Below are 26,427 nucleotides of genomic sequence, written 5' to 3' on the forward strand. Positions count from 1 at the left end.
AGAAGGCAGGCTTAACTTAGGAAATAAGGATGTAAAGAATTTAAATACACCACTACAGTAAATATGAAAGACAGAACACACAAAAAAATCCTCACCAATTTATAAAAATAGGAAATATCTTTGTCTTTAAAGTAACACCAAAATGACAAACATCCAGTATAGGGAACCAGAGATAAGAATTAAAAAAAAAAATATAACAAAATTTGCTTAGAATCAATAGCATCAACCGGGGACATCTGGTCGCACTAGACCGGCACCAAGTCACAATTTGAGGCCATCCACGATAGAGCCCTGCTTGGATACACTGAGCAGGAGGCCTCGGTCAAAAATTTACCTTCACATTTAGCAACATTTCTAGGGCTTTTCTCTCTCGATGCCATGCGGTCCTTTCCAGCAAGCAGATTTCAATGCCATGTCATCGGATGGCTTCCCTGTGAGGCCACAGTCAAATCCTGGAAGTCTGGAGTTTTCAGCGGGACAAACCTGAAATTCAGGCCGAGTCGCGGTTGAAGGTGGTCAGCTTGGCCATCTGGGTCAGGTCTGTCCCACTTACGGAGCTTTTTCCTAGAGTTCCTTCAAATTTCTTCCAACTTCTAGAACTTCTTTCTGAAGTTCCTCTTGAGGGTTCAAATGTCCCAAACACAAATTTAAGGGCTTAGAAACTATGAGATGGTCGTTGGAAGTTGGAACCATAATTCCAATTCCCACAATGCACCTGGCCAAATCCTTAAAAGTCCACTGGATACACTCCAGGCTGGGGACCTTTGTGACAGTTGGTGCAGGCAAGCTCTGGTAACCTGTTGCTTTCGGAGAGTCCACTCCTTAGTCCTTTTTGAAGCAAGGCAAAGACCTTGGGGCTTTTGTTCCAGTGTACAACAGGTGCAGTTCTTCAGAGTGCAGTCCTTTGGGTTACAGACCACTGTACCAGCAGGGCAGTCCTTCTTCTCTTGGTGGTTTCAGGCAGCAGATATGAGCTGCAGTGAAGCTCTCAAATATTTATTCAATCATCTTGGCGGAAAAGCAGGGGGGCACCCTTGTCCAATGAGATACAAGGTATGATGCAAAAGCATGGCAGCTTCCTCCAAAGTGTGGCATTCTCTTGTCCCACAGAGCATTGGACTTTAAAATCCAAGATGGACGATTTCTCTCCAGAGGAGAACAACCTGGCTAAACCATCCCACTGGTGTGGCTCATTTCCATTAACACTCCACCTCCAGACCATCTATAAATTCCATTCCTGGGCCTGCTATCTGTCTGTACGGTACACGATGAGAGGGTAGGCCTGGCTCACATTCCTTTCTGTCCCGTTCTCTTTGAAACCCAGTTTGATTTACCCAGCCCCCTTCCTGGCCTGGCCTCTGCAGCTGCAGAACTCCCCCATCAGATAACCTCTGCTCAGTGCAGGCCAGTTATCACTTCATTAGAGCAGCCTGGCAAATACTTTTAAGGCTGAACAATCAGAAGAGGCCACTTGCAGGCTGGATTTTGGCATACAGAAAAGATTAAATATGATACATTCAACAGTGGCAAGTTTTGGATTTATCATTGCCAATCTTTTGAGTCCTTGAATGATACATTTAGCACCTTCCTGGCAATGTTTATGGATATATGAAATATTCCTAAGTTGTTCCCTCACCAGGGCATACAAAACATTTTTTATAATGTCGTGGGTTATAGGTACATGGCACCCAACGCCTGGGGCACATAAGGGAGACGTTAGGGGTGACATATATGTAAAAATTAAGTAGATTATCACTTTGGAAGTACCTTTAATTCCGAAGTCGAATTTGCACACATTTTACCTTTTAAAGACAGCCTGAAAGGCAGGGCTGCCTTTTAAAAATGACAGCAGGCAACACAGCAGTGCACACTGCAGTGCAGGAAATCTACTGGGCCACTGAACCTCCCTGCCCTATTAAATACTAAGGACTTATAGGTAGATTGAATCACCCTTGCCCTATTATATGATTGGGACTTACAGGAGTCTGTTATTGCCAGTTGTATTTGTACCACATTACCATATACCTTTTGATCAGAGCACTGGCCTTTGGCCTGGTTAGAAGAGCCCAGGGCACAATCAGGGTCCGTTTACATCAGTATCAGTCAGAACAAATATGGGCTGACATGCAATCTATGAGAATCAACAGATAAATATGTACATCTCACAATCCCAGGCCCTAAACAGCAGATCTAGAGAGATTTCATAAGCTCATACCCCAGTGCTATCATTCAGGTTGGAGATATCTGATTTGTTCATAATGGTTACAGCAGTCTTACAGGATTGTGTCTCAACAACAGTAGTGACTATTACTAAAATATCATCTTTAAGCATATAACTTTGAACAAATATTTTTAAACACATTCTTTCTTTCCAAAGTTTCAGCTTGTCACACACATTTATCCATTAAAAACAAGCTTTTCATTATGGAAAAATAAACCCAGTTATCCACAACCAAAGCTTACAATTTTAATTTTATAAAAACAATTGTGTCCTAAAACACCTGATTCTATATTTTTGTAAAATTTGAATTATTTCTCAAATATCAGTGTGTATTTTTCCTCAAGTACTTAGCTGTACTACTGTGTCATATGGGTAGGTTGTGCCATGAATGCCTACGCATTGCATCAGAGGCTAGAGATGACCACAATATGCCAAGAAATATAACAGGACCTGCTTTAAATTACTGGTGGGCACTAGGCCTCTGCAAAATATTCTTTTGCACTGTGTTGTTCTCTCAACCGCTAATTACTTTTAATATTTATTATTATTTAATTTCTAAGATCAAATCTCCTAGAACAGTGGTTCCCAACCTTTTGACTTCTGTCCACCCCATTTTATCAATACTGGAGCTTGGGGTCCCCCACTGAATCATTATTGGAACACGGGGACCCCCACTGAGTCATTACTTATAGCTGGGACCTAATATTATTAAATTTTGTAAGCAGTCACGAACCCCCTGAGGAGGCTTTGCGGACCCCCAGGGGTCCCCGGCCCACAGGTTGGGAACCACCGTCCTAGAAAACACATCAAGTAGAAACATCATACTTAAATACGAACCCCAGAACCTAGTTCAGATGACCTGACTATCCAATAGTATTAAAAGCAGCACAATATATTAACATCTCGGAAATGCACAGCGTTTATTTAAGGTGGACATCAACAGCAGACAATAAAGTAAATTATTGTGTTATAGCAGCAGAACTTGTGAATCAGTAAAACTCATAACATCTACTTTTTCCCAAAAGCACAGCAGTAATCACTAAAATGCATTAACTGCACTCAAAAACATCAGAAAAATTAATATCATTGTACCTTAAATAACACACAGGTGCAACAATAAAAAATTGAAATGAGGAAAAGCTGCAGCAATAAAAGTTCAAATTGGATTAAATATGCTATTAATAGTTAAAAGTTTCATAAGATACAGCCTTAAAATTTGATCAGTCATAAATGCGATTGCGACCGATGGATGTACAAAAATTAGATTTAAGGTCATAGTCCAAAATGAAATCCATTTATGAAAAAAAAGTAGAAGGAACCTTTCCCTGTCTTCCAAGAGATATACACAGTAAAGTAAAAGGTGTACCATAGGGTATTTAATTGTATACATGTATCTTTCTTTGATGCAATTTTGCCTAACAAATCTCCAATTTGCCAAGAAAAATCTATTCCACTATGGAATCTTAAAATTAAGTCTGTAATATATCTATGCAGCACTTTAAACAAATAGAGTTAGATTTCTTGTGACCCTATCCATTGGACAATTGTTTTACAGAACTCTTGGAAGATGAATTGGTTACATCATAATTAAAACTTGATAGTTGCATATGCACATTTAATAACTGTTTCAGTTTAAGTAATCCTTATCAAGTGCAAACTGTTTTGCTCCGTATGGAGCTTCAGGTACTAGTTCCCCATGAACTGCTCCCATAGCTGATATCAAATCTTCTTAGACCATTAACAGTCCCCTGTAAGGAGCATCTCAGTAAGGAAAAATATGTTGACCAATTCAATTTAGAATTGAAGTTGGAGCCCTAATATATATATAGCAATGCACCTGCTCTGGAGACTCGGGAGACTCATTGTTTAAATACCACTGGATTTTAGCCTGCTCTGCCGCAAAAATTAATGTTTTGATTTTATAAACAGTGGTCAATTTGCTTTCTTTCCAGAATATAATCCAGGTAAATAAATATCCGTTTACCTTAGGCAAGCAACATGACAGTTTCCGATTTTCAGTAGAAAAAAATTCTATCTTTAATTAATTTTGGACAATATGCAAAATTAGACTGAACAAAAGGGGTGGAAGGACACAGACTTGCCATAAGCCATGTTCAATAGCGAATTTACTAGTCAAAATCCCCTCCCTATTGAAATCAGTCTGAACCTAATTATGGAAGAGTAGCTGTTGGATCATGTAGAGGAGGCCTGCAGGTATAATCAAGGCCTGTTTTTTTTTTATAGGGAATGCTAGCGTCTACAAGGTCACAATTGGAATGAAAGCAAACAAAAGAGCAACAGAGCTTGCCACAAAAACTCCATTGTTGTTTTCACTAATGACCGCACGACCAATCAATGATCAGTCGTGGAGTGATTCAGATGAAACCCTCTCTGTTTCAGGAGTGTTACATTTTCTTTAGTAGCCCAGCATTTTAAGCATTTGAGAAGAGATTTTCCATAGATTTTAGATATAACCTTGAGCAGGGTGATCAGCATATAATTAGAAGTTAATTAGCAGCCATCCCTTTTTAGGTGCAGTTTTAGGATCGTACATGCCATTAGATACTCCTTTCATGGCGGCCCATTTGAAAAAGGGACATACCCACCACCTAGAGTGAGCTTTTAAAAAGACTACGGCCAAGTGTCTGAGATTCATTAGATATTCAAATATTTGTGATAGGGGGGCAACCTCCAATAATTCTAAAAGCCCAGAACTGAGCTGATTATAGTTTCCTGCCTGGAACAGAGTTATGTAAGGATTAGCTTTATATAGCACTAAAATGTAATTTTTCCATTTTTCGTCTGATATGCAAGTCCCAGGAAGGACAAGGGGGACAATAGATTCTATATTTACTAGTGACCAAAACTTTCTTGAGTTCCCCACTTCAAGGGAGGACTGCGTCTCTGCTCAATGTGTGAATAAATTGAAGACACGACTATTGGAAGCTTTGAAACATTAACATGTGTTTCTGTAAACTGAGCTTCTATGTCCAAGTGATCACTTGTTCACACCTCTAAAAACATTTACATTTTTAACAGTTTGACTGAAATGTAAGTATAAAGAATAGGAAGGAGTCAGTGCCTAGTTTAAAGGTAGGTCCAACAAGACTATCTTAATATCATCAATAAAGTGACCATTTAAGCAAATAAAATTGTGCTGTTCCTATGTATACAACAAATATTCTGCCTTATTCACGTAATAATCTTTTGAAACAGTGAATTCAGGCATTTCATTAATCACTAGCATATCCTGGAGAACATCATCTAATTTTCTGAGGGGCAATTTGAGATTCAGGACTCTGGCAATAATAAAAATTGAGGGTAGGTACATAGATCTTCATTTTATCAGGTCATGATCTAAGCTTTGATCTTTCACTTTGAAGTTATAAGTGGCTGGAGGAATGCATATATTAATTAATAGATATAAACATCTTGTTTTCCAACCATAGTTGGTCAAATTCCATATAAACTGCTGTCATCCAGGTGCAATTAGTGGCAATTATCATATCCCTATTGATTGTAGCAACATCACCCAAGGTCAACAGGCCCCTAGATGGTCATTCTTGGTCTTTGGAGACTGCATTGTTAGAACAACCAGTATACTCTGGTATGAGAGGATTCGCTGAAAGCTTAGTCTATTGGAGTAATAAAAGATCAACTCTATTTGGACTGTCCCTCAACAAATCCAATTTATCAACTGAATGTAACCCATGGACACTCCAAACCAAGAGACCAGGGCTTGTGGACTGCCCCTTTATCTAGTCCCAGTCAGTCCCCCAGTAGAAGGTGAGACTGGGATTTGCTTCTCATCGAGGTATTGAAGAGTATTTGGGGCTAAGAAGCAGCGTCATTGTCATACATGTCATTGGATATCCAAACAAAAATCTATTTTTCTTTCATACTAAACTCCTCTTAAGAGTCTTAAGCCTATTCTGATGTATCCTCCAGGAAACTGAGAAACGTTCAACTTGGGTAGGGGCCAGATGCTGTGGTTCCTCTAGAAAAAGGATTGCTTATTGGCAGTGAGATTGATAGGCCTGAAATCGGGATTCTTACAAGGCATTGCCCCTTTATTGCGAACTTAACTTTCAGTATCACTCACCAAGCACACTGCTTTAATGAATAAAAACACATTTTTGTGGCTTCTACATTGTTAAACCGTAACAAACCCAACCATCCCTATTTCATTTGTTCTGATACCGTTTAAGGAAGAAACTGCTTGAAAGGCTGGGACAAATGTGCCCAAATGAAGAGGGCACAGCTTTGCCTTCCATTTTGTCCTGAGTATACATGGTTTACAAAAAAGAGCATCTTGCTTGTTGAGCGACTGTACTACTGCCATCACAAAACAGTGACAAATTTAATTTAGGAGACCAGCAGTTCCCTTCTTGAAGGACTGAGGACCCCTTCTCTCTGGTTTCAGAGGTCCAGGGTGATAAGGGATAGAATGCCTGAGAATAAATAATCTTAGAATCTGATCCTACCTCTGAGGGTTTCCTCTTAGGCTGGGTAGATTTATTTCAGCTTTTTTATCAGATTTTTGTGGTTGGCCCTCCTTTGGCGTCCTTTTCTTGGGTATTTTCTGTGTCTTGTGCTAGCCGTAGAGAGTGGCCAATGTATACCTTTTCACAAATAACTCACCATTTTAAACACCCACATGGGATGAATAGTAGTGTATATATTTTTCTCACATGTTGCAAACACTGAAGGGTTTAGTATCTAATGTAGAGTGGTCGACAAAAGGCTTAACTGCAGTCACCGACAAAGACATTTGTTGCCTTATTGCTTCTAATGAGTCAATTTGCTTAGATTGTTGTGTATTTAATTAAAAGAAGTGGAACAGCCAGGTGAACTACATGCTTAGTGTTGAAGCTTCTCAACTCTAAAAGGCCAAAGGTCAAATGTTTAAGGGCCAAAAACCAGAAAACGGATAAAACCTTTTTCATTAAATATAAGCCAAATATCAACCAAGGCTGATGGCCGATCTAGTCTGGTGGGATTTGTACAACCATAACATTTACACAACTCCTTCAAACAAGTGAGCCCACCTCCTGGTTGAGCACCATTGATTCTGTTGAGGCAAACTTAGTATTTATGGGTGGCAGGAAAGACCCTACACACCCAATGAAGCAACGTATAGGATATTGGCTGGGAGCAGTGGGGTGCTAAAAACTAGAAAGCACTAGAAAATAGAGGGCAGGCAACCTGAAGTACCACCCACCTTTGGTTCTCCTTGATGCCTCTGGCAAGGCTGAAGTGACTTGCACCTTTTTCTGAGATTCCACCTGAGGCTTCAAGCTTCACCAAAGCCACCCTAATCTCAGCTCATAACGTTTACCCTGGCCTTGACCCCTATCTCTGTGGCTACCCCCCGGCTCCGACCACCCAGTACCTCAATAGCCCAGAGCAAGCAAATGTACCCCCAGCAAGATTTCCTCCTTGTGGGATCTTACCCATGTTACTGGTTAGGAAGTAAACTCAAGCATGCATAAGCTCTACGGACATTTCCTTGGCTACTCATCAGGCCAGTTCTTTGGTCTCCTCAATAGCTAATTCTGAGCTATCTCTATGTCTTCTGCTCGGGCCGTCTTTTGGCCTTCGTTTGTGACCTTGGTTCTTGGCTCATGGCTGCAAACAGTGATGGCCTCTCCTCAGGGCTTCAGATCAGCAGCGCCAACCCCACCCTTGCTCACTTCCTCCAGCATCCAGCAGTTGGCCTGGGCAGTTGCCTCAGCGATGCAGTGTCAAAGGGCCTCCACGCTTAGCAATACGATGCAACATTTCTAATTACACAACAATTATGAATAATTATGTGACTTTGCATGTCCCTAGTGGGCCCCATTATGCCATGGATGCCAGGAATATGCCTTAAAACACTACTATTATGCCATGGTCAACATTAACTTAAGGTTGGCACCATCATTCTTTGAATGACGAAATTATGCCATATCAGTATAATGATCAACATGCCAGAGATACGAACAATATGTCAACAATATCACCATTATGACATGGCCATCATTCTATTAGACATGACCAAGATAATTTCTTGGAATCTGACAATATGCCAATAGTTGTTACCATTATGCACGTGACAATACTATACAGCCAACATTATAACATGGGGTGGGCTATTTTGTGTCAAGGATGATCCCAGTATGGAAAGAATTTGTCATACCTGCCTCAGCATTATAGCTGAAGTGGGTTCAGGAATCATCAAAAAATCAACAAAGATAAACTGTGAATGTCTGTTGCGCCTCTAACTCATCGAAATATGCAACTTGCTGCTGCCTGTCATGGGTGGTGGAGACACGAGCAAAGGGCTGGCATCCAAACACCCACTACTTCAGAATGCACTGCGGTTTGATCCTAGCGTACTTTCTGCGCCTGACTTTTTCTTAATGACGTTTGACCCCAGGCGTAGAAAGAGCAATGCATAGACAAGAGCTTCTAGGCACTAAGGTAGTTCAGAGGCTATGGAAACCACTTGACGTCTCCGTTTCTTTGTGCAGTTACTTCTATTTTCTACATTCTCTCACTTTATGTACCGGTGTTTCACGGTCTGTAGCGCTGAGTGCCTTTCAGGCCTGCCTCTTGGCGCTGATATCGTGGCTGTTACTGAAAACCAGTTTTTCCCTTCTCTGGAGTGTTCATGCACACAGGGATCTTTCCAAGAACCGTGGTGCGTGGTAAAGCACCTGATGTTTTGTGTGTTTTCGTACAATGGGCTGTTATTGCAGGAGCATTGTTTGGAAGGCTGTCATTTTCAAGGACCTTTTGTCTCTGGTTGAATACTCCATGCAAAACACACGAGGTTGGCCTGAATAAACCTTTAAAGAAGAGGTCAGTTTAAATGCCCTTTCTCTTATTTATTACTTTGTTATTTATTTGTTTCGTTTTGTTGACTGTAAGATTGACCACTTCGCTCTTGCATTGAAGGTGCTTTCTTGTAATGTCAGGAGGGATGAGGAATTCACACTGGAAAGATCCAGTCCCTTTGTGAATCAAGAGCCTCATTCACAAGGATGTTGCTTTAAGTAGTTGCCAGTGCTTAATTTGATGCGGTGGGGGCCACTGCCACTAACTTTAGAGGACCAGCACGTATTTCTCTTCACCGAACATTTGCTGAGAGCAAGAGAGGGAAAAAAAAGGGGAAAGGAGGAGGAAGAAAAAAAACAAGAGAGGAAAAACAAGGAGGAATGAAGGAGGAGGAGAAAACAACAAGAAAGGGAAAAACAAGGGGAAAAAAAGGAGGAAGAGAAAAAATAAGAAAATGAACAAGGGGAAAGAAGGAGGAAGAGAAAGAACACGAGAGTGAAAAACAAGGAGAAAGAAGGAGGAAGAGAAAGACGCACATCCCAGCTGAAAGGTAGAACACAGAAGCCCACGAGAGAGAGATAAAGGGGCAGGGATATCTGGTAGAGGATTGAAAAGGCAGGACGTGGATTGAAGACTGCGCAGCCTTTGTATTCAGCACACAGCTGTGAGTTTCTGAGCACAGCTTTGGGCACCGGCACTCATTCTTTTACAAATTAAGCACTGGCAGTTGTGACTTCCTCTTGGAGTCCTTCGGGCTTACTTCTGTGTTCCAGGAGTAAGTCACTGAAGGTACTTTCTAAACTGGGTTCCAAGTATTCGCCTAAGGCTTGTATTCTGTCTGGAGGGCTGTCCCAGCGAAGGGTGGCATGGTGTGTGTATGTGTGGGGGGGGGGGGGTATGGGGAACCCATGCATCATGCATAACTTCCTTATTTTAAAGTATGAGGCCTATTCACAAAGGCACCTTAAAGTATGTAAAGCACTGTAGTACTCTGTTATGTACTCTCAGATACCTTTGGGAATTCATAATGGTAGCTAAGAGTACATAAGAGAGTACTTCCGTAGTACTACTTCCTGTTCTCATAAATGCATTTATGAATCAGTCCCTGTATGTCTTCCAGGCATGAGTGTTGCTCCATTTTGGACCTGTGGAAACCTGCTGGTAGATTTTCCTGGTTGTTAAAATCTAGTCATGGGTGTTCTATTCCCATTGGCAAACCAAAGATGTGCAATATGCACTTCACCAGGTTCGGTGATAGGAATGCACTTTGTGATGCCACCTTTGTACTAAGAGGCTGTCTATTCACAGGGAGTTGCAAAACCAACCGCCTAACAACTATTAATTAGGTAGGTCTGAATTTGCGACCCACCTGCGACTGGCAGCACATGCAAGGATGGAGGCCTCTAAGGGACAGCAGGCTTCATTCAATCTTTGTGTTTACATTCCTAAATGGGAAACTTGATTTAGTGCACACTGTGCCCCTTAATGGGAGAGGTACTGCTTTTAAGATGCTTTCTCAAAGTTACAGTATGAGAGGAGTGCTTTGATTGTGGAAGATCTAGGACAATAACTCCAGACAATGGGGGGATGCTTTATGTATTGAGCCCAACCATAAGCCCCCTATTAACTGAAGACACCATGATGTGAGAAACCCGGAATAGAGCTAGAAGACAATAACAGCAAACAGCCCTGGTTTCATCCCTAGCCATCTCCATACCCATGTTGAAAACCTATTTAACAACTTATTATGCCATATTTTGTCCATCACTTCTGATTTTTTTGTCGCTCCTGGCTACACACTATGAACCTCCAACCTAATAGGTCACGGGGTGGAATATTGCGGCCATTGTTTCCCTGCTTGTGACCACTTGGCCATGCCTCTGTCCCTGGGACATTCTTCTTCCAGGCCAGTGAAAGGAGATCCCTTCAGTGGTGACTGCACACATGTAGAAGGAGGAAGGCCCTCACTTGGGAGATGACGTGTCATTCTCTTTTCATCCTGCACCCAAGGGAATGTTGCCTGTTAGACCTGGCATTCTTGCCCTTGTGTTTTTGCCCCTGCGTCCTTTATTTTTGACTGTGTGCTGGGCTTTGTTTATGCAATGCCAATTCAACCTGACAAGTGTACCCACTTGCCAGGCCCAAACCTTCCCTTTTACTACATGTAAGTCACCCCTAAGGTAGGCCTAAGTTAGCCCCATGGACAGGGTGCAGTGTGTTTAAAAGGTAGGACATGTACTGTTGTGTTTTACAGGTCCTGATAGTGGAATACTGCCAAATTCGTTTTTCACTATTGCAAGGCCTATCTCTCCCATAGGTTAACATGGTGATTGCCTTTAAAAATCTTTTAAGTGCAGTTTCCGATTGGGAGCAGATAAAGATCTGGAATTTGGGGTCTCTGAACTCACAATTTGAAAAAAAAATTTTTTGGAAGCGTTGGATTTTAGATTGTCTGTTTGATAATGCCACTTTTAGAAAGTGGGCATTTTCTTGCTTAACCATTCTGTGCCTCTGCTTTGGAATCCACATCTCGGTCAGACTGATAGTTTGGCTGTTTATGAATTCTCTCTAGAGGGAGCTGATGTGTGTCCCGCATATCCTGATGGGTCTTCCTAGGCGGTAGTTAGAAGGAGGAGTTGACTTCTGCACCTGAAAGGTCTGTGCCTTTTCTGACACAATGCAGTCTCCAGGCCCCTGGAGTGTGTCTGGAGCCAGGCCTGGGCACGGCAGGATCTTGTGAACAACAGAGACTTTTCTATGAAGTTTGCCTGCTTCAAAGGCAGAAATGAGTATAAGTAGTGGACCCAAACCCCAGACTTTTAGAACACCTCTGGATCAAGAGGAACTTCTGCCAAGAAGAAGAGCTGAAGAGCTGGAGGAGGAGTACTGCCCCTTTGCTGCGTACGCTTTGCTGGGGTGTCCTGCAGTTGCTGATTTTGCCTTAGAGAGGATAAAGACTGGACTTTGCTGTGTATCCTGCTTGTGAAGTTTCTCCAAGGGCTTGGATTGAGCTTGCCTCCTGTTAAGAATTCTCAGGGACATTAAAAGCTTCACCTACCAGCCTCTGGGTTTGTTTGCTGTGGACCCTAATACGTCAGGCGATGCTTGTTCCAGTTTCTGGGCCCTTCGGAGTGAAAGTTGGCCTAAAAACAAAAATAACCAGGTGCACTGACTCAGACATCTCCAGGACCAACGCCACTGACTGACTCCGCCTGCACCCAAAGCCGTGGTCCCTGCTGGAGTGCGATGACCACGACTGACACCGCAGGCCTGGTGCCTCCACAGCCACGTTGAATTCCAATGACATTGTGAGTCCTGAGTGCTGTATCACCAACGTCCGTGACACCCAACTCTGCCAGCACCGGTAGCCCTGTGACGTGAACGGGACCCCGGGACGTTGCCTATCCCATCTTGACCCGCCGGATTCATCGACCCCACCAGATCACCGGGAAACCAGTGCCTCGCATCGACGCTGCATCACCTCCCCTGCTCTACATTAAGGAACCGACTCCGCACCGGTTCCAGTGATGCCTCACCTCCCTGACTCCATGCACTGGCGTTTTTCCTTGTTACCAAAGGTACTGTACCTGGGGGTCTGTGCGACTCCATGACCGGCGCCTCCCTCCTCGTGAGTGGCATTGGATTGTTGGGAATGACTCCGTCAACGACCCCATGATAGCCCAAGTTGGAGCTATTGTGTGGCTGAGCGCTATATTGGAGTTTAATCTTTGAAAAGTTGTATCTTTGCTTGTGTATGCTGGATTTTTGTCATTCTGGTATTGTTTTACTCAGATAAATATTGGTTATTTTACTAAACTGGTGTTGAGTGCTTTTGTGGTGTTTTCATTGTGTTCCTGTATGTGTTTGTGCAAATACTTTACACATTGCCTCTGAGATAAGCCTGACCGCTTGTGCCAATCTACCAAGGGGGTGAGCAGGGGATATCTGAGCTGTGTATCTCCCTTACCCTGACTAGAGTTAGGGTCCTTGCTTGGACAGAGTGCAAACTGACTGCCAACAAGAGACCCCATTTGTAACATTGCCCTTAATCTGTGGTGTAAACTTAGGCCTGGCTCTTTTATTATAACACGTAACATAACATGAATAACACTGAATAACAGATGTTTATTGTTAGCGAGCTCAATGGTACTTGTTTTATTGACCTCAGAAGGATGAAAGGCTGAGTGGACCCGCCTGAATGTATACCTGTGACCATGAAGTCGATCGCAGGCCCCTACAGTGGACTCATTAGTCCTCTTAGTCACCAGACCTGGCACATCGGTGCAAAAGCCATCAACAGCATGTCAGTTACAGTACTCACACTTGTAGGTTACAGTAATCACAGTAGTAGAATCAGAGTCTAAAAGGGGAGAGATTAATTCTTAGGAGCAACCTTTGATTATTCCAAAGCAATTTGGTGAAAGGTTCAATATAATTTAAGCTCCTCTTTGGGAAACTCTTGCTTATTGAGCAGATGTTAGCAGAGGTCCACATAGACACTGAAGAACATACACGGCATCCATCTTTAAGTGTCTGCAACTGTAATAGAAATGGAGTCATGGATGGAAAGAATGGAAAGCGTAAAACGAAGGGTACAGTTGTATGTGGACGTAACCACAACATAGTTGCTATACTTCGGTCTTAAAACACTGCCACAATTACAGACACATATGGCCCGGCCTGCTATAATGATGCTTGATTATTTGAACAACTATGGAGTCAGATCTATTCCCCCAGCCTTGCAAGGTCCTGTTTGCACTGGGTGATCGGAGTAGAAAGAGCAGAAGTGAGGGTGCTTTGAGCAGTGGGTTGGAGCAGGCTTGCCCTTCGGTGGGGGTTCAGTACAAAATTGTTAAGCAACTGCAGTCAGATGCATCACAAAGCCTCTGAGGAAAAGTCTTCAATAAGCATCTCCAAGATCCAGCCAAGGTCAAGGAAGACAGTCCCAGTTTAAGGTCATGGCAGTGACATCTCCACAGATGTGACCACGGGATGTTCCTGATTCAGTGGTCACCTGGGGAACAAAAGGATTCTTTATTCTTTCAAACAATTTGGACTGGTTGTCAAAGCTCTTTTGAAGAATGTTTCCATGTTTCGGATATCTACCAGCTATCTTGCCAAACTAGTTTATGAATATTTGAGAGAATTCCTGCTTGATAAAACCACCACTGGTCTAAAGTTTAATACTGAGTGAACTTTGAGAGTTTGACTTGTTGTCTAGTGGCAGGTTCGTGGCAGTTCTCAGTGAAGGTATTGTTTCTTTTGCAGGGCAACCTGAGGAAACTCTTTGATTACATTCAACACCGGGCAGTGGAGAAAGTCACCAAGATGCTGGATCGTGGCTTGGATCCAAACTATCACGACCCAGAGACTGGAGGTATGGCTTTGTGGAAACGTGTATTTACTCAGTTCACTTGCAAAACATGAAGCGTCACCTTGGAGTCACTTCAGAGCGCTATATCGATTCATCATTATACAGGGGTGCAACGGGCATGCTCAAAGGGTGACTGTTTCTGTCACAGCCGTACGGACCTCACAGAGAAAATCTCAGCTGTCCAATGGGCCAGACCACCTGAGTTTCTGTACATGCATTTTTGTTCAGATTTGACCAGATTGTGGGTTTCATCCAAATGGTACCCCTTGGTTCGATGAAAGATGGAAACCTTGCTTGATAGGGACAAGCCCAAGCAATGAGTTGATCACATGTTTAATATTATCACATTACTCAGTGTTGTCTCGGAGACCGTACTCTAGTCGAGGTTTTCATTGCATAACAAATTGTGATCTAGAACTCTAGTACAGTAAATTGAATTGGTAGGAACCCAACATGTTAATTCTATAATGAATTGTGTTGTTAAGTTGAAACCCATGTCCTGCACGCAGCATTACTGCTGACTGTATATAACCTGGTACCATTACATAAGCATCCCACATCGCCGCCAAGACCTGGAAAACCCTCCCCATCCACCTCAGGCAATCTCCCACCCTGTCTCAGTTCAGGAAGGACCTCAAGACCCAGCTCTTCGACTGATCCTCATCACTTCTCCCTTCCTCCCCCAGCTTCTTGAGACCCTCACGGGTGAGTAGCCGTGCTTTACAAAACCCTGATTGATTGATTGGTTGATTGATTTATAAATGCATCTATAAATGCATGAAGGTGGATAAAAGGCTACATTTATAAATTAATAAAATGGTACAGAATATATGACTTTGCAAACTAGGAGGAAAGCTCTTTTTCATGAGGCCTCCTCTAAGTGAAGCCCAGGTGTGAGATTATTGCTAACATATTGAAGCCGTGTATTCCTGTGAAGATAGAGTTAAAGGTAACAAAAGGCAACACTACGTCCTTTGTCAAAGCTGTGAGAAAATAACAGAATATTGCACTGCACTGTAACATTTCAGCATCCTTTCATTCCTGAAAAGATGATAAAATGAATGTTAGGATATCCCTGTATTTGTGGGGGGTTACACACAGAGCTCTTGCAGCTTGGTCTCAAGCCACTGAGCTATCATCAAATATCAACTTTTGTTTAACATGTGAAAACGAAGGTTAGTTTAAGTATCTAACTAGCGCTGCTTGGGAAGCCAACTGCTTGTGATGAGATATTTTCTTCACTCTTGGAGGTTGGAACATTGATTCCTGTGCTAGCAATGGGTATTGGATGCATTGTAAACTCCTTCTGCTATCCAGGCAATGTGTTCTTAAAAAATGAATCCATGTTACAGTCATATATTTGGTGGAATCACCAACCTTTATTGCAAGAAAGTTTCTACAAAAAAAAACATTTGAGGGCAGTTTCTCCAAACAAAAGTTCGGTTAATGATGTTCTGTTTTCACAACAAAGGCCAAAGGATGTTGTACTTATTGCCCGTAAATTGAATAAGAAAATCCTAATTTTCTGAGTTTTTTTCTCCCATGTCATATGGATAGATCTTTTTCACGCCATGTCCTTTAATGGCACACTTTTCATTGTTAAAATATTAATTTTATGTCATCAAGTGGGCGTTTGCGAAGGGATTGAATTTCAAGCAGTTCTACCCAAAGTTTAGAATGCAGGAAGATCTAAATTCCACAAACATGAGTAGGTGTGGTCCTCCGAACAAGGGGAAAAAGATGGACACAAGGAATATATGTAAATCAGAAAAAAATACCTGCACAGTTTTCACTAATGGTAAGATGGAGTCGTATAGGACCTGAGTGTGTAGTGAATCACTTTACAGGTTTGTGCAATTGCAGACTCTTATGTAAATTATTCCAAACAGACATGAAGGGACAGGTAGCGTAAAGCGATCATGGAAAGCGCTACCGTACAGTATAATCTATACCCTGGATTTGAGTCCTATAAGAGCCAAAGTGCTGGTAGATTTGCAAGTTTTAGTAGTGGTATAAGGTTATTTTTCAGAAGAACCATAATGAAGAAGAACATTAGATTTCTCTACCACATTGACAAAACAGTAACAGGACAATACAATCACAACACACACACCACCGCAACAACAAATACAGCAATGTAATAAATAATGGATGAATGTGACACAACAGCAGTACTTAAGTTGAGCTGGTGGTATTCACTTATTTTTCTGCATCAGACTTTTACCAAGAGCAAGAGAGGGAAAAGAACACAAAGTGGAAAGATGAAGGAAGAGAAGGATGGAAAAAGTCATAAAGTGAGAAAGCAGGAACTTGCAGGAGTGAGCTAAAGGGGCAGGAGCTGTCTGGGGTGGGTTGAAGAGGCTTCAGGTAGGTTCAAGACCACATAGCCTTGATATTTGGCATGCAGACATTTAATACCACCTGTCGCGGGCATCTCAGAAGCGCTTTGGGCTCTGGCACTCATTCGTTTACAAATTAAGCACTGCACAACACAACACAAAACCACAACACAGCAACATACACACATACATTCAACAGAAGAAGGCAAAGCAGATACAGTACAAATATTACATGTAAAAAATACACAGACACTAGACCACACCACTACAACCACCAGAGAGAATAGTGTAACATGAGAGTCACACCAATAACATAAAATACAATCAAAACCTAATCACAACAAACAAAATGCACCATAAAACATCACACTTCCACATTTAAAAAAAAAGCATTACATTGCCTCACAATAAGAAAACACAGTCACAAAACACAACCATAATGCAACTCAATAACAATACATAATAACACACCGCAACAGATCAACAGTACAAAAACCGAGCTTAGTTGCATTGCTGTGTTGTTGTATTATTATGTTTTGTTGTTCATTTATGCTAATATACTGTAAGGGTAAGTTGTGTTGTATGTTAGTGCTGTGTTATTTGGTTGTGTTAGCATGCTTGTCAGTGTTTGCTAGTTATGATGTTGTGAAGTGGTATTATGCTGTTGTGTTTGAGCGTTGCTTTGGTGGCATGTTGTGGTTTTTGTGAGTGTGGGTTTGTTCACCTCTCTTGTGTGCTTGTGGTTGTGTATTTTTGCTGGTGTGCAGCCTTCTTGTATTATGTTGAGCCATGCGTTGTCTTGTTTTTCTGTGGTATTTTTATGATGTTATCTCAATACTGTGTTTGGTACGTTGTTGTAGTCCTATTGTGTTGTGTTATAACATTGTTATGTCTCTTTGATACAAATTAGCACCCACACATATTGCATAGCTGCCTAATTACATGCACCAGCATATGTGAGCCTGCCACTTCAAAGCTTTTCACATTATAAATCAACCCAGTACATAAAGAATGCACTGCTGAGGTGGGCGGCCAGCTTTCATGCGACATGCCAAATGTTTTATAAACAGTGAAAAGTGCCTTGGTGTTAGGCAGTCCTTATTTGTGTGTCATTGAGTTCTTTAAAAAAAACAGAAGACGCTCCTCTTATTGGATGGAGGCATTGCGTACATTCATTTTCGACAAACCTGAAAATGTTAATTGCCTCCAGAGAACGGGCACATTTCTGATTTTAACGTTTCCGCGGTGTGCTTAGGAAATGTGCTTTCAGTGCAATTAACATGACATGAGTAAGTACTCTGTGACTTCTTTGCTAATGGCACTGCTCAGCAACAGAAGACAGTCTGGCCTAAAAAGAAATTAGGATTGTTTTCCTGAACCACAGGTGTGACTGAGTTTAGAGTTTGCCTGAAATATGATTGGTTCTGAGCCTGCCCTTTCTGCAAACCAAAACCACAGCCTCTGCTCTTGAATCAGCAACTTGTCCTTCGAAGGGCTCCAGCACTCCGAGAGAATTTAGGGCCAGATGTTCAAAACTTTTTGCACGTCGCGACGTGCAAAAAGCACATTGCGATGCCCAATCCCCGTTTTGCGAGTCGGTAGCCTGGTTACCGACTCGCAAAACGGGACTGCGAGTCGCAATTAGGAAGGGGTGTTCTCCTTCCTAATTGCGAGTCGCAGCGCGATGCTGTATTGTTTTGTGACCTCGAACGCGGTCGAAAAGCAATCACAGCTACCACCAGTGTCACACTGGTGGTAACCCATTCGCAAAAGGGAAGGGGTCCCCCTGGAACCTCTTCCCCTTTGTGAATGGCATGGAAAACATTTTTTCAGAGCAGGCGAAAACTTTTAATTTTTTAGTTTTGTTATGCATCTCATTTTCCTTTAGGGAAAACGGGCTGCATTACAAAAAAAAACTGCTTTATTTAAAAGCAGTCACAGGCATGGTGGTGTGCTGTCTCCAGCAGGCCACCATCCCTGTGAGTGCCGCCACTCGCAAGGGTGTCGCAAATTGCGACCCACCTCATTAATATTAATGAGGTGGGTCTTTGCGACCCCCTTGCGAGTCGCAGATGGTGTCAGGGACACCATCCTACATTATGGATTGCGACTCGCAAATTGCGAGTCGGTCTGACTTGCAATTTGTGAGTCGCAATCCAGATTTTTACTACATCTGGCCCTTAGTCCCCAAAAAAGGAACACACCTTTTTCGTTCCAGCAATTTAGAATTATTGTCGTGCATGATAGTAATTTCCCGAATCACAAGCCACCAAGTGAAGCCCACAGTCATTGTATACACATCTGGGCGCACTCCAAGAGGCTCACTGGAGCTGCCTGGTAGAATATTTACAGACTATAGGTGACAAGGTGTATTAGCCAACTGGAGTTCAGTATGGATCCCAACTGTGAGTTACTCAAAACTCGCAGAGATTCCTACTTTTATACTACAGTGATATATTTATTTTACCAAACACACAATGTTTTCTCATTGTTTGATACAATTGACGCTGTTAAGGGACGCTCCCCTCTTTCACACGCTAACCTTAAGACCCTGAAACTGGATGGATGTGACTGAGCCTTTTCTTCTTCAAAACAACTCTCATGGAGTATAACAGTTCACAGTCTAAAGTGACAACTCGTGTGCACAAAACTTTTGAAGTTCGTGGAAGAAAAACTCAACAGCATTGCACATATATTTAGCTTATGCTTTGTTCAGCTAAGAAAGTGCACTTGTCCTAAGCGTGGGCAAGTTTTTGACCTGCCATCAACTGAATTAGATCATGGTGATTATTTATTTGTTTACTTTTGGTATAGTTACACCTCAAGTGAAGCTTCCCTGTAACAATTCTACTACAGAAAAGTTCTGAGTTTTATTTAAGCTAAAACAAATGAACAAATTAAAAAGAGTATCTCACCTATTTTGCAGAAAGTTCGAAACCTTTTCAAACTTTAGGAAGTTAACTGCTGTCTCAAGGGGCAGCAAAACCCTGAAAATTATTAAACCCATAAATCACGTGGGATTACAAAGCAACTTCTCATGACTGACCGAACAGGAAGTCTCAGTTTACTGTCAAACAGGCTTTATAGACAAGTCAGTTTCTATGTGTTGACATTGCTTAATTTATGAATAAACAAGTTCAGTGCAGATGTCCAAAACTGTTCTCAGGAAGCCTGCACCCAGGTCCCCTCACTGGCAAGGCACATTTCCATCACTGGCATTGCCCACCACCTGCATAGGGAATTGCCAAAGATAGATTGCAGTCAGCAAGCAAAGTGAGTTGCAGTTTCCTATAGGGGGGGTCGGTACTGGAGTTCTACCTCTAAAAAAAAATTCCATTGCCAATTTCCATATTTCAAAAACTGTGTAATTCCTTCACACACTTATCCCAATGGCCTATATGTAACTACTTCTTGGTGTGAGCTGCAGAGAGACCAAAGATTGGAAGGACTGCATGGTTGCATTTCACTTCAAGAAACTGGAACTGACTTGCACCTGAGGTCTCAGATGTGCTGTCATGAGCCCACCTTAACACCTACAGGCTACTGAGTTCACAGCATGCACTAATCAAGACTCATTTGTTACATGAGAAGTAAAACTGCAGAAATACAATATGTAGGATAAGAAAACAAGGAGAGCTATCTCTTGCAACATGACATAAAATGTGTAAAATATAACAGGTAATGCATCACTGACTTGGATTATCTTAAAGGTCCTTGTTGAGAAATGAATACTTGTGTTGCTTGTAAAGCTAAGACCCTGAAAGACAGGGTGGTAGGGCCTTATTTTAATCTCTTTTTTTTAATACTACCAGTGCGCACCACTCACCCTACATCACACTTTGAGATAGACTCTCTCTCTGACACATGCTTCCGATCTTTTTTCTCTCTCTCCCACACTCAGTTTTCTCTATCACTCTCTCTCTCCTTTTCTCTTACCCTGTCTCTCACTGCAGTGACAACAGTCTATTGGTGCTCGGCAAACAGGACAGCACCATTCTAGCCCTGTTTGCACAACCCTAATGGGGTTTCAAAAAGAATCCCGGTACCCTAAAATGAGTGCTGGTGGGTCATAACAGCAAACTTCAACCTCCGGATGAGGAATAAATCAAACCAGATGCATAACTGTGCAATATGTGTAAATGATTGTATTTTGATGCACGACAGTGCAAATTAGACTTTTTTCATATAAATAACTTCAGTTGGGATAAGAGGCGATTCAAGCCCTTTCAGCCTCCCAGGCAGTAACTTTCTTGTGATGGGTCAGTGGATGTACAACCTATACTAGACCCTATATATGAGGTAAGGCACCTCCCTGCTATAAGTTATGAAGATCTTGCAAGTCACTGCGGAGTTCCATAGCCATAAAGAGGAATGAGGCCGTAGGCCAAGTTCCTTTATAAGGTTATGGAACTCCGAGATTAATATCCTCATCATGTAAGGAAGGGGTTCTTTATCCCTTATAATACATGGTCACACCATCACATTTCCCACAATCCACTTACATCCTTAGTGTGTAGCGCTTTTATATGAAAGAGGGCACATTTGAAAACATGAGGAATGAAAATAGAATCACTAGTGCAAAATTAAACATATCAAAGAAAGTTGTTAGCTAGCATTGTGGGTCCATTTTAGTTTCCTGCCTGGATAACAGTCTGGCTTAACTTAGGCTTGCTCCCAGTGCCCTTTTATCCAGATAATATGCTCTGTTTTTCATTTATTTGATTTTATTTCAAGCATTTATAGGTTTTAGCAGCAATGCTTTAGTCTCATAATCAGTCGCTATTCTGCAAGAGCATCATTATCAGTGCTATGGATGACATATTTTTCATCGTGTTCTTTTACCCCGGGTTAGAAGGAACAAAATGCAAGGCACACAGGATAATATTTTGTGTTGCCAACATAAGACTGCGTAAACAGTCCTGCGCCTAGGGACGTACCAGCATCAGGATTCTTTGCAAGAACAAAACATGTCCCCTGTTTAAACATCTTGTAGGATAAAGGCTATTAGAAGGGGCATCAGCCGGATTTTCCATCCATACTTCATGCCAGTCTGCGGCCGACCTCAGCCTTTGTGTCTCTACGGAGCCTGATCTGGAGACTGGAGGCCTGGACCTTGTACCAATGTGATGGGGTGGGGTGTGCTTCCCATGGACCTAGCACGGACAGATTTTGGCTTACACCGCCATGCTCTCGCTAGAAGCCGAAGATTAGTTATCCAAGTAATAATTATACATTCATGTCAGTACAATATGTTGGTATTATTTATATTCACATCTCTTATTTTCACAATCCTGATTTTGTTATTCCTCATTATCCTAATCATTGCAGATCATGCATTTCATCATAAATTGCAGTCTTTTCAATACAAGTATTGAAAACTATCCTGCATCTATTTTCTTGCCTATGTGTGTGTAAGAGACTTGTATGTGGAGAGAAAAGGCTAATGCTTGTTCACCACGATTTCTCTAGGGGTTTTTCAGAGTTCCATGCGCTAGGCTGCCACAAATCACCTTTACCATTTGGGTTTGGGTGAGGTGCGCTGGTGAGCCGGGAGGTTGGGCCGACAGCTGCCAACTGGTGTAGGAGTGACTCAGTCACCTCCAAGCAGAGGTGATGCTGCCCCAAATCCAGCAGTCTTGTTATTATATCGGAGTCCTTACAACACTAGTTGTTGAAAAAATATATGAGAAGCAGTTGAATAGAAATCATTTAAAAATAAGCACTGCAAAAACATACAGAAATAGACTTTTCTATAATTTCCCAAGGAGTGTGAAAAATAAACATGTTGCCATTAATATCAACATTCTGCTTGGCACTGGACAGTAATTTAAAAACAGAGCAGAAGAAAGAAAAGCAATGTTTTCTTTGTTTTCATTGCTTTGAACAGCTGCTTTTACTGTGTTGCATGACCTGACCTGCCTTTTCCCTGGGCGCTGGTTCTGGCAGCAGGCATTGTGATGTCAGAACTCAATTGTAATACAGCTACAAGGGACCCACAATATCTGTACCTTCACCTTGAGTGGAGGGGACTACACTCTGATGTCAGCCAAGAGTCCAGCACCTGGGGGCACCTCTTCAGGAAAAGGACATACTACAGCAGAGGTCCGCAGTAGGGCTCAAGCAAGTCCAGGCAGGACTAGTTGGTGCTGGTCAGCTGAGCAGTAGCAGCAAGGTCTCCCGAAGATTGTTGTATCCCTGTAGCTCAACCATAAGGTCAGCCAACTGACCCTTGAGGTCACTTCTGAAGAGTCTGGTCTCAAGGCTAGCAGGCCCAATTGCCCTTCTCCATACAGCAGGGCAGTCTTCTTCTAAATATTCCACAAGTCCATGAGGGTTCTGATGAGAGAATCCCCTAGACGATCCTTTGAAGCTCATGAAGGCCACGTACAACCCCCAGGACATCTTTCTTAGGAGGTGAACACCCTTCGCCAGACCCTAGCCCCTTTTGTCTCCATGTCTGGAAAGCACCCCAGACGAGGCATTCACAGTCATGTGACTCTGGCAGAAAGGCATAGCTGGAAAAGTCAGAAAATGCCAACTTTCTTAAAGTGGCATTTTCAGAATAGTAATTTAGAATCCAACTTTACCATTAAAGAGAAGTTTAAACTACAATTCATCTGAGTGGAAACATAATATCTCTATCTGGTCCCAAACTGAAGTTACCACTTATTAAGTGTATTAAGGTAACCCAGTTTTAGTCTATAGGGCTTATAATAGTGAAAAAATACTTTAAGAGTTTTTCACTATCAGGATATATAAAACGTAAACACATATGTCCTACTTTTTTTAATTCCACACGTCCTGCCCTATAAACCTTTAGGGCCTGCCATAGGGGTGACTTATAGGTATTAAAAATGAAAGTTTAGTCCAGGGAAGAGGTTTATTTTGCCAGGTTGAAATCAATCAATCAATCAGGGGGTTCTTGTAAAGTGTGAGCTTGTCACCCAGGGGGTCTCAGGCGCTGATTTGGTGCTGTGGGCCCAACCCGGCTGGGGGAGGTGGTGGTCGAAGAGACAGGTCTTGAGTTGTTTTCTGAAGTTCTTAAGGGAGGAGGAGGTGCGAAGGTTGGTGGGGAGGTAATTCCAGAACTTGGTGGCAAGATAAGTGAAGGAGCATCCTCGAAGCATTAGCTGCACATGCGCGGCGTGTGGGCCAGGGCAAGGGTGGTGGATCGGAGTTCTCTGGTTGGTAGGTGGAACAATAGACGGTTGGTGAGGTAGGTGGATCCACTGTCATTAGAGGGCCTTGTCTGTGTGTGTGAGGAGTTTGAAGAGCCATCTTTGCTGTACGGGGAGCCAGCGAAGTGCTCTGAGGTGGGGAGTGACGCTGTTCCTTATGGGTAGGTCGAGGACGAGTCTGGCTGCGGCATTCTGGATGATCTGCAAGTGGTTTAGGGGCTGTTTGGTGGTTCCAACGTAAATCATGTTGCCGTAGTCGAGGCGGAAGGAGATGAGTGCTTGAGTGACTGTTTTCCTGGTGGAGATTGGTATCCAGCGGAAAATCTTGTTGAGCATACGAAGGATGTTTGTTGTAGTCAAAGATGTACACAACTTGCAGAAGTTCTTTGTGTTTCTTTTATTTCAAGAAGCATCAATAATAAAGGCTCACCGACAACGTCTGATCAGCAAAGCCTCCTCTCCCAACTGACTTCGATCTCCCCACACTGAATTCTACATTCTACATTCTATTCTACATTCTACATTCTCTAGCTATCTATTCTATCTATCTAGTAATACAACATCTCTTTTTTTCCCAAACAAAACAAAAAACAACAAAAAAATAATAATAATAATAATAATAGATAAGTAATGATAATAAATTACTACATCATATAAACATTAATACATTTCAAATTCAGAATACTTATTTGGAACTTGTCTTTTCATTCTCTGTAACTCTCTGTGCCATTTCTAAATTATGCATTTCATTGTAACAAATACTACTATTACTCCTACTATTGTTTCCATCAATTCTGCAATTGGATTTTCCCTCCATTCCATCACTAGTTAAATCTCCAAAATCATAATAATCCCTATTTTCCAAATGAACATCAACTCTGTTTCCTACATTTTTCAAAATGCTCTCTTGATGTGGTTTTAACAAGATCACTGCATTTTTACTCCACCAACCCTTATCTTTCAAAAGAAAGGAGATTGGTATCCAGCGGAAAATCTTATGGAGCATACGAAGGATGTTGAAGCATGCCAGGTGTCCAGGATGATCCCGAGGTTGCGTACGTAGCTGCTGGGTGCGGGTGGTGGGCCGAGGGTGGCAGCCACCACGAGTCGTACAAGGGAGAAGGCTTGTTTCTGAAGATGAGGATCTCTGTCTTATCTGAGTTCTGCTTGAGGCAGTTGGATCCCATCCGGTGGCGATGTCTGTCATGGTGTTTTGGAAGTTGGCTTGTGTGAAGGTGGAGTCTTCTGAGAGGGAGAGGAGGAGCTGGTTGTCATTGACATAGGAGATGATATTGAGTCCGTGTGTGCGGGCGATGCCGGCTAGCAGTGTCGTGTAGGTGTTGAAGAGGATGGGTCTGAGAGAGGAGCCCTGGGGGTTACCGCAGATGATGACCTTGGGGGTGGAGATGTATGGTGGAAGGAGGATTCTCTGTGTTCGGCCAGTGAAAAAGGAGGAGATCCATTTGAGTGCTTTGTTTTGGATGTCAATGGCATGGAGTTGGTAATTAGTGTGCGGTGGGAGACGGTGTCAAAGACTGCGGGGAAGTTGAGGAGGATGAGGGCCGCAGATGCCCAGAGGTCAAGGAGGAGTCTTATGTCATTGGTAGCTGCGATCAGAGCGGTCTTTGTGCTGTGGTTTGATTGGAAGCCCCATTGTGACGGGCAAGTAAATTATGTGTTTGAGGTGGTCTGTGAGCTGGCAGTTAATGGCTTTTTCCAGGACTTTGGCAGGGAACGGGAGGAGTGAAATTGGTAAGTAATTTTTGAGCTTGTTAGGGTTGGCTGATGGTTTCTTCAGCAGTGGCTTGACCTCTACATGTTTCCAGGCATTGGGAATATGGCTGTGGTGATGGAGGTGTTGAGGATTTCCATGAGGGCTGTTCTGATTTCTTCTTTTCCTAGGATGTATAGCTGTTGGGGGCTCAGGGGCCCGCAGTGGGAACCGGAGTGCATGGAGGTCATACGGCGAGAATGACCTCTGTAGAAAGCTGCTTCCATCTGAGGATCTGGAGGAGAGCAGTGTTGGTTAGAGTGTGGGGAGGGTTGAAGTTGGTGGGCTGGGTCTCGAAGTTGCTGTAGATGTCTGAGTTTTTGTGGTGGAAGTAGTCCGATAGCTTGTCGCAGAGGTCTTGGGAGGGGTGGGCTGTGTTTGTTGTGGCAGAGGGGCAGGAGAATTCTCTGACGATGTTAAAGAGTTCTCTGCGGTGGTTGGTGCTGGCTCCGATGTGGGTGGAGAGTGCTTCTTTCTTGGTTTCCTTGAGTCAGCTGTGGTACGTCTTGAGGGCGAACTTGAAGGAGTGGAGGTTAGCGGGGGTCTTGTGGGTGCGCCAGTGTCACTCTAATTTCCTGCAGTGTTGCTTGAGGGTCTGGAGTTCTAGGGTGAACCAGGTGGCTTGCTTGGTAGGTTTGTTCCTGGTGGTGCTTTTCAGAGGAGCTACAGTGTTGGCGGCGGATGGTAGCCAGCTGGAGAGATTCTGCAAGCTGAGATCAAGGGTG

The 26,427-nt window shown here is 42.7% G+C and overlaps 1 protein-coding gene across 1 annotated transcript in view; it reads left to right on the forward strand.

The window, feature by feature from the left end:
- The window catches only part of SHANK2 (SH3 and multiple ankyrin repeat domains 2), a 2,270,638-nt gene that overhangs the window by 789,799 nt on the left and 1,454,412 nt on the right, over positions 1–26,427 (forward strand). Inside the window, exon 7 of the mRNA XM_069221873.1 lies at positions 14,309–14,417. Within this exon, the coding sequence (XP_069077974.1) occupies positions 14,309–14,417 (109 nt within the window). The remainder of the gene's footprint in view (positions 1–14,308; positions 14,418–26,427) is intronic.

Source organism: Pleurodeles waltl, chromosome 3_1, assembly GCF_031143425.1.
Source record: "Pleurodeles waltl isolate 20211129_DDA chromosome 3_1, aPleWal1.hap1.20221129, whole genome shotgun sequence".
Lineage (NCBI taxonomy): Eukaryota > Metazoa > Chordata > Amphibia > Caudata > Salamandridae > Pleurodeles > Pleurodeles waltl.